Source organism: Onychostruthus taczanowskii, unplaced genomic scaffold (assembly GCF_017590055.1).
Source record: "Onychostruthus taczanowskii isolate IOZ18803 unplaced genomic scaffold, ASM1759005v1 scaffold69, whole genome shotgun sequence".
In the NCBI taxonomy this organism is placed as follows: Eukaryota; Metazoa; Chordata; class Aves; order Passeriformes; family Passeridae; genus Onychostruthus; species Onychostruthus taczanowskii.
The window spans coordinates 2266084-2280952 of NW_024504676.1; the positions used below are offsets into that span (position 1 = coordinate 2266084).

Here is a 14869-nt window from a genome sequence, read left to right on the forward strand (position 1 = left end):
ACGGTCTGGGCACCTCCGGGAGGCCTAGCCCCCGGCAGCGCTCCAGGGGCTGAGTGCATTCGCCAGCTCAGCGTGAGCCTCCGGGAGAGGTTTGTGGGAGCTGCCAGCAAAAGTAGCGATGATAGAGGGCCATGGCAAGGGAGAAGTACCACGGGATGGCCCATGGGGCTGTCAGGTTTATAGTATCCGCTGGCATAGCTGGAAGCATGGGTATGGCTGAAAAACCACCAAAGGATACCAGATCATTTGGTAACAAGATAAATTATACAGGGTAGGCCAAAGGAGTGCTATTAGGAAATAAGCACGCTGACTAGATTTAATTGGGTGCTAGGATATTTCCTAATGGGACTTCTCTTGGATTGAATCATCGTGGCCCAAAAGCCACATCAGGCTCTAAAACCAGTAGAAAACCAGCCCTGCAGAACCCTTTCCTCTGTACCCTGCGCTCCAACAGTTTTTGCCAGCCCCAAGTTGTAATGTCACTTCAAGGCACATGCTCCATCAAAGCAGGGGAGAAAGTGGTGTTTTCTAACAGCTGTTCTCAGCTCTGCTGTCCAAATGTGGACCCTGTGCCAGACAAGAGCACTTGTAGTTTTTGAAACTACAAGTTTCAAAACATTTCAAAACAAACAATCTTCGGAACATTGCTGTTTCGCATAATACTGGTGACCAACAACCAACAGGAAGCAACAAGTTGTGACAAGTGACAGCTGCCTTCTCGTATCAGTCTGTTTCTGAATAGCAGAAACCTTTCTCCTGTCTTTCTCCTCTGTTCAGTCATCCTGACCTTTGAAGGAGCGTCACATCTAAGGTGCAGCACTCAAACAGAAGATAATGGGTTCTTACCAAAGGTCATCTCAGGACCTTTCCCTCCATAGACCCAAGGGTCTCTGTGGGCTACAACTCAGAGGTCTCCTGAATTTTTTATTCTCTGTTAGTAACAAGCCTTGGAGGAAATCTTACTGTGGCCCTGAAAGCTGCCTTTTTTTCAGGAACAGGAACGGAACAAGGATGTTGATACTCTGCCAAAGTGGTTTATTTTTTTGTAAATGAGGCAGAATTTGCCAGCATTTGTGTTTATGATGTAAATTATTTTTGAGGGCTTTCCAGGTCTCCTGCAGATTTAGAATAGGAAGAGAAAAGACTCCTTTTGATCATCATATGATTGAACTGTTGGTCTGGGGAGTCAGCCTAACTTCTAGAAGCGCTGGAGATTAAAGAGCACAGATTTGATGTGATCGCAAAGGTGCTTCATGCAGAGAAGGGTGGGAGCAGACCTGAGAACGTTCTTTTGGAGCGGGTCACTGAATAGCTCCTCTTTAGTCTCTGGACCACCTGCTTTGCTGGCCAAACCTACTTCCTCGGCGCCAGTGTTCAGAGAGTTCAGGCTGTACCACAGCAAACAGAGAAGTGTGTTTAGTATGCCGTGCATACAAGTATCTCTTTGCACCAGTTCTTTGGCTTTCCTTTGTTAAAGGCATCGAAAACTCAAAAGCCCTTCAGGACGAAAGGGAAACTTTCTTTGAGGTGGTCCAAGCCCCCTGTCAAACCCTCTGAAGATTTCTAGCAGCTTTGTCTCAGGTTGTTTTTGAGGCAGGAGCCAATGGCAGCACAAGGGCCTGTTTCTTGCTGTGGGAAGGAGCATTATCATTTTCACCACAGCAGATCCTGCTGTACTCATTGAATCCTAATGTGGTTGCTGGGCACACTCATTAATCCTCGCCTTTTACAGAGAGAACTGAGCGAGCCACAGAAGAGGATGAAACACTTTTGAGGAACTCTTCTGAGCAGGATTTCTGTTTCTTTGGGTCCTGCTTAATTAAGGGTAACCGAGGGTAAATGAACAAAAGGTATTTCATTTGAGCAACACTTTCTTAAGAAGAAAGAGGAGGAATTGACCTGCAGTCTTCATGTTTCCCCATAGACCAGATGCAGCAGGATTGATTTCCAGACACTATGATCAATGGGAACCACAGATGCTCGGTCCTTCACCAAATCAGGTCACTGTCACCCTTTCTCCCTCGGGAAGGAAGGGCCCGGAGGCAAGTGTTAAAACCCTCTGTTTCAGTAGGAAACATTCATCCTGGGTTACTGGCTAAAAGCTTAGGGTTTCTCTAGGGAAACAGACGGAAGCAGGAGAGCTTTCTGTCGGACTGAAGAGGTAAAAAGATGTGAGAGAATTGCTGTGGAGGTCTTTTGGGTCATTCAGCTTTTTGCTTATCCTCATCTGCGGTGTGTAGACTCTCCTGATTAGAGAGATGCTGTTACACTGAAATGCAATTTTTGCCTTACAGATATAGCCACATACTCCAGCAAAGCAACAGAAGGCTTTCCAGGAGATGTAGCCATGTGCAAGACTCCACTCAGAAAGATGTAGTCAGGAAAGTAGGAACAAAAAATTAGCTCTTTCTGATACATAGTGATTTAACTGTGTATTTGGCTAGGACATGCATGTGCAGATCACAGTAAGCTCTGCAAAAATCACTAAACAACTTTGCATCTTCCACAGAGGAAAATATAATTAGCCATATTTTATGGCTGGGGAAAATGGAGAGATTACTGAAGGTGAGAGAACTCTCTGGGCTAAAAATGTTCAGCATTCAAGATGAGGAATTAGGACAACTATCCCTGGACAGATGCCTAGGGACAGCTGCAGGATTGTCATGAAAAGATATTGCTCCCCTGGTGTGACCTTGTCTGCTGTTTGTTCAGCTCATTGTCCTCTGATGGTTTTCTTAGATTGGGCACAAATGACTGGAGTACTTAATTGTATCCTGTTGGTGCTGAAGTACATTCCATAGTATGGTGAAAAACTGCCAGAGGCAGAGTGGAACAAGACTAGAGGAAGAATAAGAATGAACCTGAAAGAAGAGATAAGGGCTGTATATTCTATATGTGTCACACTGAGTCATCAGTGTCACGCTGATGATAGAGGAGCTGTGATGTTTATATATCTTCATTGGCATGGTGGCATTAACACGCAAGGATGATGTAGTGAATCCTGAGGATAAACTTGTCCTCTATGATATATCAGCTCTTTCATCCCAGTCTCTGTATGGAGGACTAGCAACCATGACATTGCGTGCAACAGATTTTTGGTCAGTGGTTGCAAATGTCAGCATGGGCTCCATCAAAACTGTTCTGAGCTAGAGCATCAGCCAGGTGTGTAGGTGGGCTAATTAACAGAGAGGCAAAAGCTGCAAGAAATGGTTCCATGAAGTTGCATTGCAAACCAGGGAAAAGCAATCAACTACAATCTTCCCGGGGGTACTCTTAGCCTAGACAATACTCCAATATAGTCATAACTCTTTACAACCATTTTGTGGCTGTCCCAGTATTTTATATACTGCCTTGTAAGAAAGAGTGTATGTATCTTCCTAAGCCATCCTGTCATCTCCTTCTGGTGTTATTTCTACGTATATTATCTTCAAATGTCTCTTGAAGGTCCTTCACACAATTTTTTTTCTTCTTTTTCTCCCCAGGGTGTGGGCAGGTTCTTCGGGCTTCCAGAGGTCAGATTTTGCTGGAGGGTTACCCACTGAATGCACGGTGTGAATGGACTATCCATGTTCAAGCTGGATTTAACATCGAGTTAAGGTGGGTCCTACTGACTTTTAGCCAGCACTGATTTCAGGTGGACATGGGGTTGTGTGGGTAACCAAGAGTCAAAGAGGGTCAGCAGCTGTGAGCCCTGGGGCAGTAAAGGTATTGCAAGCACTTTGCATTTGGTACCACAGCTCTTTCCCCTGGTCTAGCTTGTGATGGACAGGCTCTGGACAGATCAGTGCTGTGCTTTAAATTCCCGTTAAGGACAGATGGATGCTGAAGAGAGTTTCTCAGGCATTGGGCACGTGTCTCTTTAGAGTTGTTTTCAAGACCTTGACAGCAAAGCAGCCAATATTTTCTGAACTAAGCTGTACCAGGCTGAACTAAGACATTCTTTGAAGAAAAGATGTAAGAAAGTTTTAATATAATGTCTCATGCAAGGAGAGAGTTGTCCATGAGTCCTACCTTGCATTTAGCCTTCATTTTCCCTCTCTTTAGGTTTTTTTTTTTTTTTTTTAATAGTCTTTTCACCAACCCTGTTTTCTATCAGCCTCAGTTACTCCTCCCACCATTCCTGCATCTGGAGGATGTGGTTGGTTCTCCTGCAAGTCACAGAATCACAGAATTAACTAGGTTGGAAAAGACCTTTGAGAAGATCAAGTCCAACCTGTGACCTAACACTACCTTATCAGCTAAATCATGGCACTCAGTGCTACATCCAGTCTTTTTTTAAACACCTTCAGGGATGGTGACTCCACCACCTCCCTGAGCAGCTCATTGCAATGCCCCATCACTCCTTTAGTGTTTAATGTTTTCCTAATGTCTAGCCTAAACTTCCCCTCACACAGCCTAAAACTGTGTCCTATTGTCCTGTCATCGCTCTTCTGAGCTGTGTATGCTTAGACCTGTTAACCTACCCCTAATGAGTCAAGCTCACAGTTCCTGCCTAGTGCAGGAGAGCCCTCTTGCTGATGTAATTAATAATGTTTCCAAATGTACACAGCAGGGTACTCACACATGCAGCAGGAAGTATGGCAGGGGATGGTATTCAAAACACACTATCTAATATAATAAAAAGAATAGCTTAGCCCTTCAATATTTCACCGACTTTGGAGCCCACGCAAAAGAACTATGCTAGATACATAAACAGTTAAAATACTTTTAAACAGTTTAAATATGTTTGAAGAGACGCTTAATGGGAGGAAGAACAACAGATCGGTTGAAAAGAAGAGCTTGTGGTTTTCCCACACTAATGCACTTTTTTCAGACCTGCAAATGTAAGCCTATTGTGTAATTATGACCTGTTATTGCCTAGATAGCATTGTGTAGCAGACACAAGAAGAATGCTGTGAGGAAGAGTTTTCTGTTCACATGAAACAACTTTGCATCAGTGTCAGTCAGTATGGACTGTACCTGCCTTCTTTTTAAGATATATTGTTGGTGAGGTGTATGATTTGCACAGCACAAGCTTAGGGAGATGATATTTTTCTACATTTCTGAAAAGGGCTTTGTCAGTTGGGAGGCTTAAAACGTGCTTCAAGCCCTACAGGTGTCACCCTGTCTTTGCTGTAGTGGGGATGTGATGTGTGAGAGTGAAAATGGATCCTGTGCATGCATATAATTATTGAATGCACCTCTCTCTGGGTGAAGTGTTAACAGCCAGATGGCATCAGGCACAAGATGCAAGAAAGGGACCAGAGGTTATCTTAGCAAAGAACACTATGGCAAAGAACAGCAGAACTTGCTGTGGCTGCACGAAGGAGACTCTGATCTGTTTTCAAAGCAGTAGAATGGGGAGTGCTGTAGTTAACAGGTGTACTAACTCTTTGGAGAAATCACACTTCCACTCTAGACCCTGAAGGCTACCCACACACAGACTAGGAAGATGTGTCACATGAGATCCATACAGTTCATGGTATGATTCACAGTTCACTGTTCAACTTTGCTGTTACAGAAGATGGAAAACTTTAACACAAGAGTGCCTTTCTCTTCCTCCCTATGTCCATCCTTCCTGCAATCAAATAAACATAATACTAGGTATCACCTTGATGTTACATTTCGGCTATGAAGGTCTCCAAGAGAGAAGCCTGAACTACCAAACTTCTGTTTTCAGCATCTAATTGATCTGAGCTGGCTAATAATAAAGCCCTTTGCCTGGTCTGATGATGAGCCTAATGTCTGAATGCCTAGAAATCTCAGCAGATGACATAGCACTCCCAGTGAAAGATCAGGAGCTCTCCTGAATATCCACACTTAACCCTGCCACCCTGCAAGTCCTGCAGGAGGCATAGAGGAAACCATCTTGGCAAAGATGGAACGGGAGGTCCTCAAAGAAGGTAACCCTGTAGTGTGGTCTAAGTCATTTGACATCTTCAAGATGCACCTCAGAGCTGTCCACTGAGGTACTTCAGCAGTTAGATATTGTGGAAAACATGTACATTTAACCTAAAAACTTCACCTTTAGGCTACTCCTACCCAGAAGGACAGGTTCATTTAAGCTAACCAACAGAGCCTGCCTCCTGGGACTGCCATCCACGTTTCCTTCGCTGTATTTTCATATAAACGTGCTGATCCCCTCTGTGGGTGGTAACTGCTTAGAGCTGTAATGCACAGCCAACACTGTGCTGAATCAGCACAACTGCCAACAAAAGAACTCCTTTTTTCATTTTCTCTGTGCACAAATCCTGTTTGCTGCCACCCTGGCTTGCAAGGGCAGGGATAGGGACAGCATAATACAGAAGGCAAACAAAGTGGTTGTCTTTGCTTGCATAGGGCAGGAAGAGTAAAACTCCCAGGAGCACAGATAAATCTTCCCTTGCTTTAAGCTGTGCCATGCAGTCCTTCAGGGGTTGGCTCAGTAGAGCTATTTTGATAAATAGTGTCCATGTTGTGGTGGTAGTTTGTTTTCTCTGCTTTTTTTCCCAGCCTTGGGGCTTTTTTTTGGGTCGTGTTGTATGGGCTCCCTCATGACTCAGCCTGAGTCATGTCAAGGATGTCATATCACAGTGGAAGTAGCTCACAACTTTCAATTCTTTTCTTTAGTGCCTCAGGAGAGATGCAGTTTTAAATATGTCCTTTGGCTAGAGGCTTTCCTCAGAGGGGTTGGCCAATAGATGCCCACTGCAGCCGCTGATGAAATCAAGGCAATACTTCTCATTCCATTTTTTATCTGATGACCTGTGGCACAAAGTTAGCATGCTGAGTTTTATAATATCCAAGATAATTATTATATAATTATGTTTTCACTGGTGAGGAAACTGAGGTCTGTTGAATTGTGTGTACCTGAGGCTTAAACAGCAATAGACCTCATGGTCTGTAAAGGATCCTGTCAGCTGGGCCATAGCCAGGAGGTTTTTAAAAGCTTTGGCAGGTTTCCTGACCTGCCAATTCTGAGTCTTAATCACAGGATCCCATGTCATCAGTACAGTGTATCTGCTTCTTTGCCAAGTGAAATAAAATGCAACTCAGAACCCCTATGCCTTTCACATTTTCCACTCTGTTTTCATCATTTTTTAAAACAGAGAAAGCAAACAATTAAAACCAGTATTCTGTGTATGGTTCTTTCATTCTCTGTGTCTATGTCTTGACATTCTTTGTTCAGGGACACACATCAAGACACAAATTACCTTTACACCTATAAATAATACTGCTCCCAGTATATGGTGGGCATTCCAGAAATTTTCCTTTTGTACTTGCACACATACTTAATTTTAATCAGAAATGTACCAGTTCAGAAAACCAGAAGGTATTTTTAGGATTGGGTCAGGATAAAGTGTAGCCTGATAAGTGTGACAAAGATGAATGGGTTAATTTTTATTCCTCTCTAACTTCCATAAGGGTAGATCCCTGGGGTATGTTTCACCAGTGAAAGAATGTTTTGAAAATGTAGTGTATAACCTGATACGTGTGAGGATGTCTCTGACAGACCTGACAGAACTAGAATTCAACTCATGCATTTTATGCAAAGCAAAGTTGAATTATTTCTCTCTAATGCATATTTAAAGCAGATGTTTTGTTTTTTCTTCTACATTCCATCAGATGATTTAAAAAAATGAGGGGCTCTGCTCCACTGGTGCAGCCTCCTACAACTGCTCAGTCATTTTTCTGTAGATAGTGTACTCGTGATGTTCAAGAACCAGCCATATGACCTGAACAAAGGTGACTCAGTGAAGAGGCCTCTTAAGTCAGCTCGTGAGTTGTCAAGGGAAGGTGGAGGAACATGGAGGCCTCCTTAACATGGGTGCCTGAGTCTGAAGATAAGAATAGTATGAAACAGGCTCCAGAATTCTCTTCCCTTCAGACTGTGAAGTCCAGGAGCAGATCCAAAATTTGTCTCACCTCTTTGGTGTGAAAATGCAGTTTTTGCAAACCACTAGGCCCACACTGAAATAGGCAATGTGGGAGATAAAGCCTAATCCTAAGTACACATCTGCAGTGTTAGGAGTCTTAAGGAAGATCGAGTACATAATGTGTTTCATTTATAAAATATCCTGCTGAACAGTTAGCAGCACAGCCTCTCCCAGGCCCATTTCTTCTCATTTTCCTGCTGTACCAAGGCTGAGCCCAGCCCCCCGTGACCATTACACATTCTCCAGAGGCACTTGGTGTTTCTCCTTCTGTTTCTCGTTCATATTCTGGTGGGGTGCTTTGGCTCTGTGCCCACCTGAATTCCAATGGCAGCATATAGCATGGCTGTTAATGAACAAAAGCCCTGTACAGTGGCTGGATCGAAGCTAGGAAACAACAGACATTGTGGGAAAAGGCTTTAAGTATTTCCCTTCTGCACTAATTCCTGTGCCTTATTTCTGCTCTCAAAAGACGGGCAAGTGCCACACATTGGGGATTTACTACCATTTTGTTTCTAATGCAAAACGTGCTGTAGTATTTTGATTCCATTTCTGTGGCTGTTTCTGCTTCTGTTACATCCCCAAGCTTTCCTTGTATCCCTAATTGCTGACTTCTGAACATCATAATGTAAACAGCTTTTGAAGCTTGTTATTTTATACTGTAACTTTCAGTACTTGGAACTTTATTTAGGGCAAATAGAACATTTTTTAGCAAGCAACAACAGTAGAAATATGCCCCCTGCAGTGCCTGAGCCTGGATGAATGTTCTGACATTATATTATGGTTAGGGACCTAATGCAGGTACGTGTATAGACTGTATGACTTCAATTTAGACTTCACTGTTCTGATACTTGAATGTTCTCATGGAGCAACTGTATAGAGTTGAGCCAGCTTCTAGGCATCACGATGAAAAAATTGAGATGAGTGAGTGGTCTTTGTGTGGTTAGGGACTTGTTGATTCACTGAGGGGGGTAGGCCCTAAATACCTAAGTGCCCAAATAAATAGTATTCAGGGTACACAGGTAAGCAGTCTGACTGTTTGTCCTTGTTCCCCAAGATTTTCCATGCTGAGCCTGGAGTTTGATTATATGTGCCAGTATGACTATGTGGAGATTCGTGATGGGGACAATTTGGACAGTCAAATAATAAAGAAATTCTGTGGAAATGAGAGGCCACCTCCCATCCGAAGCACTGGGTCTTCACTCCATGTCCTCTTCCAGTCTGATGGATCCAAGAACTTTGATGGATTTCATGCTGTCTTTGAAGAAATTACAGGTAACCTAATCTAAAAGTGGAACATGCCACTCATTCTCATTAATTCAATTTCACTAATCTCTTTGCCTGTTTTGCTTCATTAAAAACTTTCATGCTGTGTTGCCAACAGCAACTTACATAAAGTCAGTGTGGGGAAGATTCAAAAGCTGTCAGATGGCATGTGAATGTGAGGCTCTTCTAAAAAAGAGTGAATTCCTTCTACTTGTGTGAAGAACAAGCACATCAGCCAGCAGAGAAAAGCTGCTGTTTTGTGTGACTTTTCTGTTTGAATTTAAGAATTAAGAGCACAGAGGAAGTAGAGGAAGGGGCACGTGTAACTGCAGAGGCAGAACTGCTCATTGCTGTATGCAGGAGCAGAGTCATTGTCTCAAGCAGCAAAAACCTGATGCAAAGTCTTATGGATAGTTCAGTGAAAATGCCCTGACAGAACTCTTGTGTTGGCTCATGTACCATTAGGAATTTTTAAAAAATCCAACCAACCAAGACCAAAACAAACAAAAAATCCCCAAGTGTACACAGAACAAATTATTTTCTTTAAGAAAAAAAATGAAGAGGCGTTTCCCATTTCTGTGATGATCTCAGTATTATGAATGACAGAAGTGGGGTTCTAGAATTACTGGTTTCATTACTACTCAGTACTTCAGTTCCCTACCTTGCTTTCCATAGTTTCAAAATAGCACTGCAAGTGTTGCTGGCTTGTCATTTTGCCATTGGATTTGCAGCAGCCTCCACACTCATCTTGGATCTTCCTTGTTTAGCTATGTAAGGAATTTTGGTCAAATCTACGGATAGATTTGGCACAGAAGGCTAATCAGAGTGTGCTGCTTTGCCGTAGATAAACCCTGCAGGTTCTATGACTCACCATAACTTGCCTTCTGTACACCCTAGTGACCCACATTTCATGAGGTCATCCAGAGTATATCTGGCTCAGGAAATTTAGTTAGTTTATATAACCCTTATATAAATACACAAACCTGGCTCTTAACAATGATCAGAGGTGTATCTAGAAATCTGAAATGTTCATACTTCTGGATGTAGCTCCTATGCCATTTCTCAGCCTGTCCTGTTCTTCAGATGTCACCTTTAGTACCTGTTAGCAGGAGTAGTTAGCTATTGATAGCTGGGCTTACAGCAGGAGAAGTGATATAGAACAAATGAGTGTGGCGTGGGCTATGTTGCATAAGGGCTGCCTACACTCAGGGAACTAACATTTTCCATATGGTGCAAGCTGAATTGGTTCTGTTTTCTCTGCCCAGCAGGGAACACTCGGTATTTGAATATTGTTGAGCACTTTATTTCCGCCCCTTTTTGAGTGGTAATTATTCTGAGGCTGTGAGGCTGCAAGTGTGGTAATCCACACAGAGCACATTGTGAAGGGCTTCTCAGAGTTTGTGAGGAGCTCTATTTGTGCACTTTATTATGAGGCTGTTCTGGTCTAATGTGTAGTGCAGTGAAAGCCTTTTCAAACACTCCCAGTGTCTTTTTATGTGAAGCGCTAACCTGGCCAGCAGGACCATTTAAGGGAAGAATAGGGTGTGCATGGGGCAGCATAGAATTGAAAATGGGGGCAGCACAGGATCGAAAGCTCTGGCAGCACATTGAAAACTGAAGCATTTGCCCTGAAATTTCCCTCTGTGCACAGCACTGTGGAAGAGCCAAGGTCCCCAGAACAGATTTCACGGGGCTTACTAAAGCAATTCCTTATGCTGCAGGTGAGAGCAGTAGCAACAGAGGTGCTCACAGGATGTGGACTAGGACATGAAGGTGATCTGGTGTCCCCCAGCATCTTAGTGGTGTAGTGGAAAGGACTGAAGAAGTATGTCAAAAGTGAATTCCTTGTTTTTCTGCCTCCCCTTCCTGTGAACTCTGTACTGGCTTAGAAGCCATAGTTTGCTGAAGCAGGGGCACTCACTGCACAGGGATCACTGGTTCAAATTCCAGAAAGGTCTTGATTGATACAAAATAAGCTGCAAAGCCTATATCTCCTTTAGGAAATGTCACAGTGTGTATAGTTATTAAAGGATGAAACCACACAACCTGCTGTGCTGCCTAGTCTGGAAGCAGGTGCTAGGTCCCATCCCATGCCAAGTGTGAAATGGGAACCAGTAATTGGCATGAGTGACTAGAAGTCACTGAACAGAATTCAGATGAGAAGCATGGGAGGCCAGATGGGGAGCTATCAGAGTCTCTTAAGGATTAGACATATGCTGGATCCAGTTAGATGAAAGATAGTTACTGACTTTCAATAACGCTTTCCTTTCTGTACACCCAACCTAGTGGACATAACATAGTGGCTTTAAATGTTTATAGTATCGTCCCTTGTTTGACTCGAGCCAGGAAATCAAGACTCCTTAAAACAGAAAAAATATTTAGTGGTTTTTATTGTCAGGCATTCTCACTTGACTTGCTTACTTTTCCAGAATCAGGAGACAAACCTGGGACACAGATAAAAGTTCACTAGCTTTAACCAGTGACTACAAAAATATCAGTCTGTACGGAGTCTTCTACTTCTCCTTTGCTTTCTCAGGGATATTTTACATAAGTTGTATACAGTACAATTGCCACATATGTATTTTCTTTTAACAAACTAGTTACTGTCCTTATTCAAGCCTTAATCTTCAATGGGACATGGAAGATGTTCATTGCCTGGCCATATATAAATTGCTCTTACATCACCACATGAAGCCTCCAGAGAAATCTATATGTGGCATCTATATATTTCTTACCTCATGCCATCTGGATAGTAAGAAACTTCTCTGAGAGAAGCTGCTCTGAGGTCGGTCCATATGGTGGCAGTGACAGATCCTGGCACATGGGGGCTTTTCCTGAGTTGGGAGACACCTGAGCAGCTTGTGGGAGGTGCTGAGGAGATCTGCACAGTGCCAGAACAAGCACGCCTCTGTACTCCCAGGCCTTTCAGAGCGGCCCAGGGTGCAGCCAGGGTGTGCAGCAGTTCATGGCACCTTGGGAGTACAGGGAGAGCAAGGTCCTGCTGCAGCTGCAGAGCAGAGCCCAGGCAGGGGTCAGCACCCCCTGGGATGAAGCGCAGCCATGATGTCCCCTCGGCAGGAGCCATGTCCTCTGCACACACCAGAAAGGAGGTGATAACCCAGGCAGGGCAGCCACATAAACATGGAGCCATGCAGGTCTGGCTGCAAGGAGGGCCAGAGCCTGTCTCTTTTGACTCAGTCATCGCTGGCAACCTCTCTTCCCACACTCTTTGAGCTGAGGGATTGCAAGGCAATGACTGGGGCAGCAAAGTCCTTCCCACTGTAAGAGATGATCAGTGTTGCTCCTGAAGCACCTCAACATACATGAGTCTATGGGACCTGATGACGTACACCCCAGAGTCCTGAGGGAATTGGCTGATGGAGTTGCCAAGTCACTTTTCATGATATTTGAAAAGTCATGGCAGTTAGGTGAAGTCCCTGGTGACTGGAAAAGAGAGAAAAATGCACCCATTTTAAAAAAGGGATAAAAAGAAGGACCACAGAAACTACTGACCTGTCAGCCTCACCTCTGTGCCTGGGAAGTTCATGGAACAGGTTCTCCCCAAAGCTGTGCTAAGGCACATGGAGGACAAGAAGGTGATTCAGGACAGCCAGAACATCTTCACCAAGGGCAAGTCCTGCCTGACCAATCTAGGTGGTTTCTACTGTGGAGGGACTACACTAGTGCACAAGGGAAGGGCTACAGCTGTCATGTCTATGAACTTTCATAGGACCTTTGGGCATGGCCACAACATCCTTCTGGCTAAACTGGAGAGAGATGGATTTAATGGGTGAACTGTTTGGTGGATGAGCAATTGATTGGATGGTCAGATCTAGAGAGTGGTCATCAACAGCTCAATGGTCAACAGCTCAGTGGACATCAGTGACAAGTGGAGTCCCTCGTGGGGCCTTACTGTGCTTTGGATTTTGTATGATAACACACTAATGATTTACTGATTGCAAAATAGTGCTCATTCTAAATCAAGGACTTTTCAGTTTCTCTTGCTCTGCCAGTGAGGAGCTGTACAAGAAGCTGGGAGGGAGCATGGCCAGAACAACTGACCCAAACTGGCCAAAGGGCTATGCCATACCACAGAATATCATGCTCAGCATATAAACTGGGGGGAGTTGGTTGGGAGGATGGTTTGCTGCTTGGGGAGGGCCTGGGCTTCAGTCAGTGGTGTGGTGAACAACTGTGTTGTGGATAGTTTTTTTCTCTCCAGCATTATTTCTCTCTCTCTCTCTCTCCCTTTCAATGTAATTCTTATTCCTATTATTATTATTATCATTATAATATTTTATTTTATTTCAATTATTAAACTGTTCATATCTCAACTGATGAGGTTTATTTTTTCTGTCTCAATTCTTCTCCCCACCAGACGTGGTGAGGTGGGTGAGTGGCTGCATGGCACTTAACTGCCAGCTGGGGTTAAACCATAATAGTTCTATTGACTCATCTCCTCTTAGAGCAGGCACCAAAAAATGTGTGCGTCTTATTACACAATGGAATTTTCTGGTGTTTAATGCACAGTTACATATTCTGGTATTAAGTTATGCTGGTGTATACAAGCTGTATACAGTTTGATGTGTATCATTGTTAGGTTGTTATATGCAAGAGTTTCCTAGGGACAAAGCAACTCCCAAAATCTAAACCAACATGGTCCGAGACACAAAAAACCCTCAAAAACCATGGATCCCAGAACTTACCCCTAAATTCTGGGTTGAATGGCAGGGAAAATGTAGGAGGCTATTAGACTTCTTTAATTTTGTCTAAGTTCTAAACAATAATTGAACTTGATGTAAATTATTTTTTTCTCACCACTTGACTGTACGTAAAGGAAAATTGTAAAAGTAATGTATGCTGGGAAAGGAACTGCTTATCCCTATTAGATCCCTCCTCTAGTAAGTAAAGGCAGAAGACTTTTTGACATGCATCAGGCCCTTTACTGTGTCTTTATAACTTCTAACCATGTTAATATGAAATTTACCCCAAGACACAGCCACCATGAGGAAAAACAGGTAGGTTCCCCATCCTATTATTGCTTTTGATACCATGAGCATTCTTGCTCTTCTTTTACAGCTTGTTCTTCATCTCCATGTCTTCATGATGGGACTTGCATTCTGGACAAAAGCAGCACCTACAAGTGTGCCTGTCTGGCTGGCTATACAGGAAATCGCTGTGAAAACTGTGAGTACAGGCACTGTGTGCATGACCAGCCTCCAGGGCTGTCACTGATGCATTAATTGTAAGGAATGTTGTTGGTGTGTAGGTTTGGTCAGTCATAGATTCAGAGAATGTGCTGAGTTTCTTGTGGCATTTTTTGAGACATGTTTCTTGCAGTTCATCAAGATTTCCACTCAGTCATTCTGGAGCTTTATGTCAATGTGTAAAAAGGTAAAACAGACTTGGAGCTGGGAAACTGCATGCAAGAAATCTTTGCAATGGATTAGCCTTATCAGACAGAAGTATCCCTGCCTGCTGCTTTCCCCTATGTGCATCAGCTGTTCTCTGCTGGAAACACATACCCCACCTGAGCCCTGTGCTTAATGCTCTAGACTGAGTTAGTCACAGGAAATTCATCTTTCCTCACAGTCCCCTGGAAAGTAGAATTCTGGCAGCATGAATGAAAGAGACTTGGGATCAAAACAAATGGAAAAAGGTAGATTCTGTTCATATCTGTACCTATAGTCATACACCTGGTTTTGTCCTGA

The 14869-nt window shown here is 43.5% G+C and overlaps 1 protein-coding gene across 2 annotated transcripts in view; it reads left to right on the forward strand.

Annotated features, from left to right (window-relative positions):
- Nucleotides 1–14869, forward strand: part of PAMR1 (peptidase domain containing associated with muscle regeneration 1) — a 55011-nt gene that overhangs the window by 12223 nt on the left and 27919 nt on the right. Inside the window, exons 4-6 of one of the 2 annotated variants that reach the window (XM_041421156.1) lie at nt 3483–3597; nt 8950–9167; nt 14238–14345. In XM_041421156.1, coding sequence (XP_041277090.1) covers nt 3483–3597; nt 8950–9167; nt 14238–14345 — 441 coding nt within the window. The remainder of the gene's footprint in view (nt 1–3482; nt 3598–8949; nt 9168–14237; nt 14346–14869) is intronic. The other variant, XM_041421157.1, reaches the window with a different exon arrangement.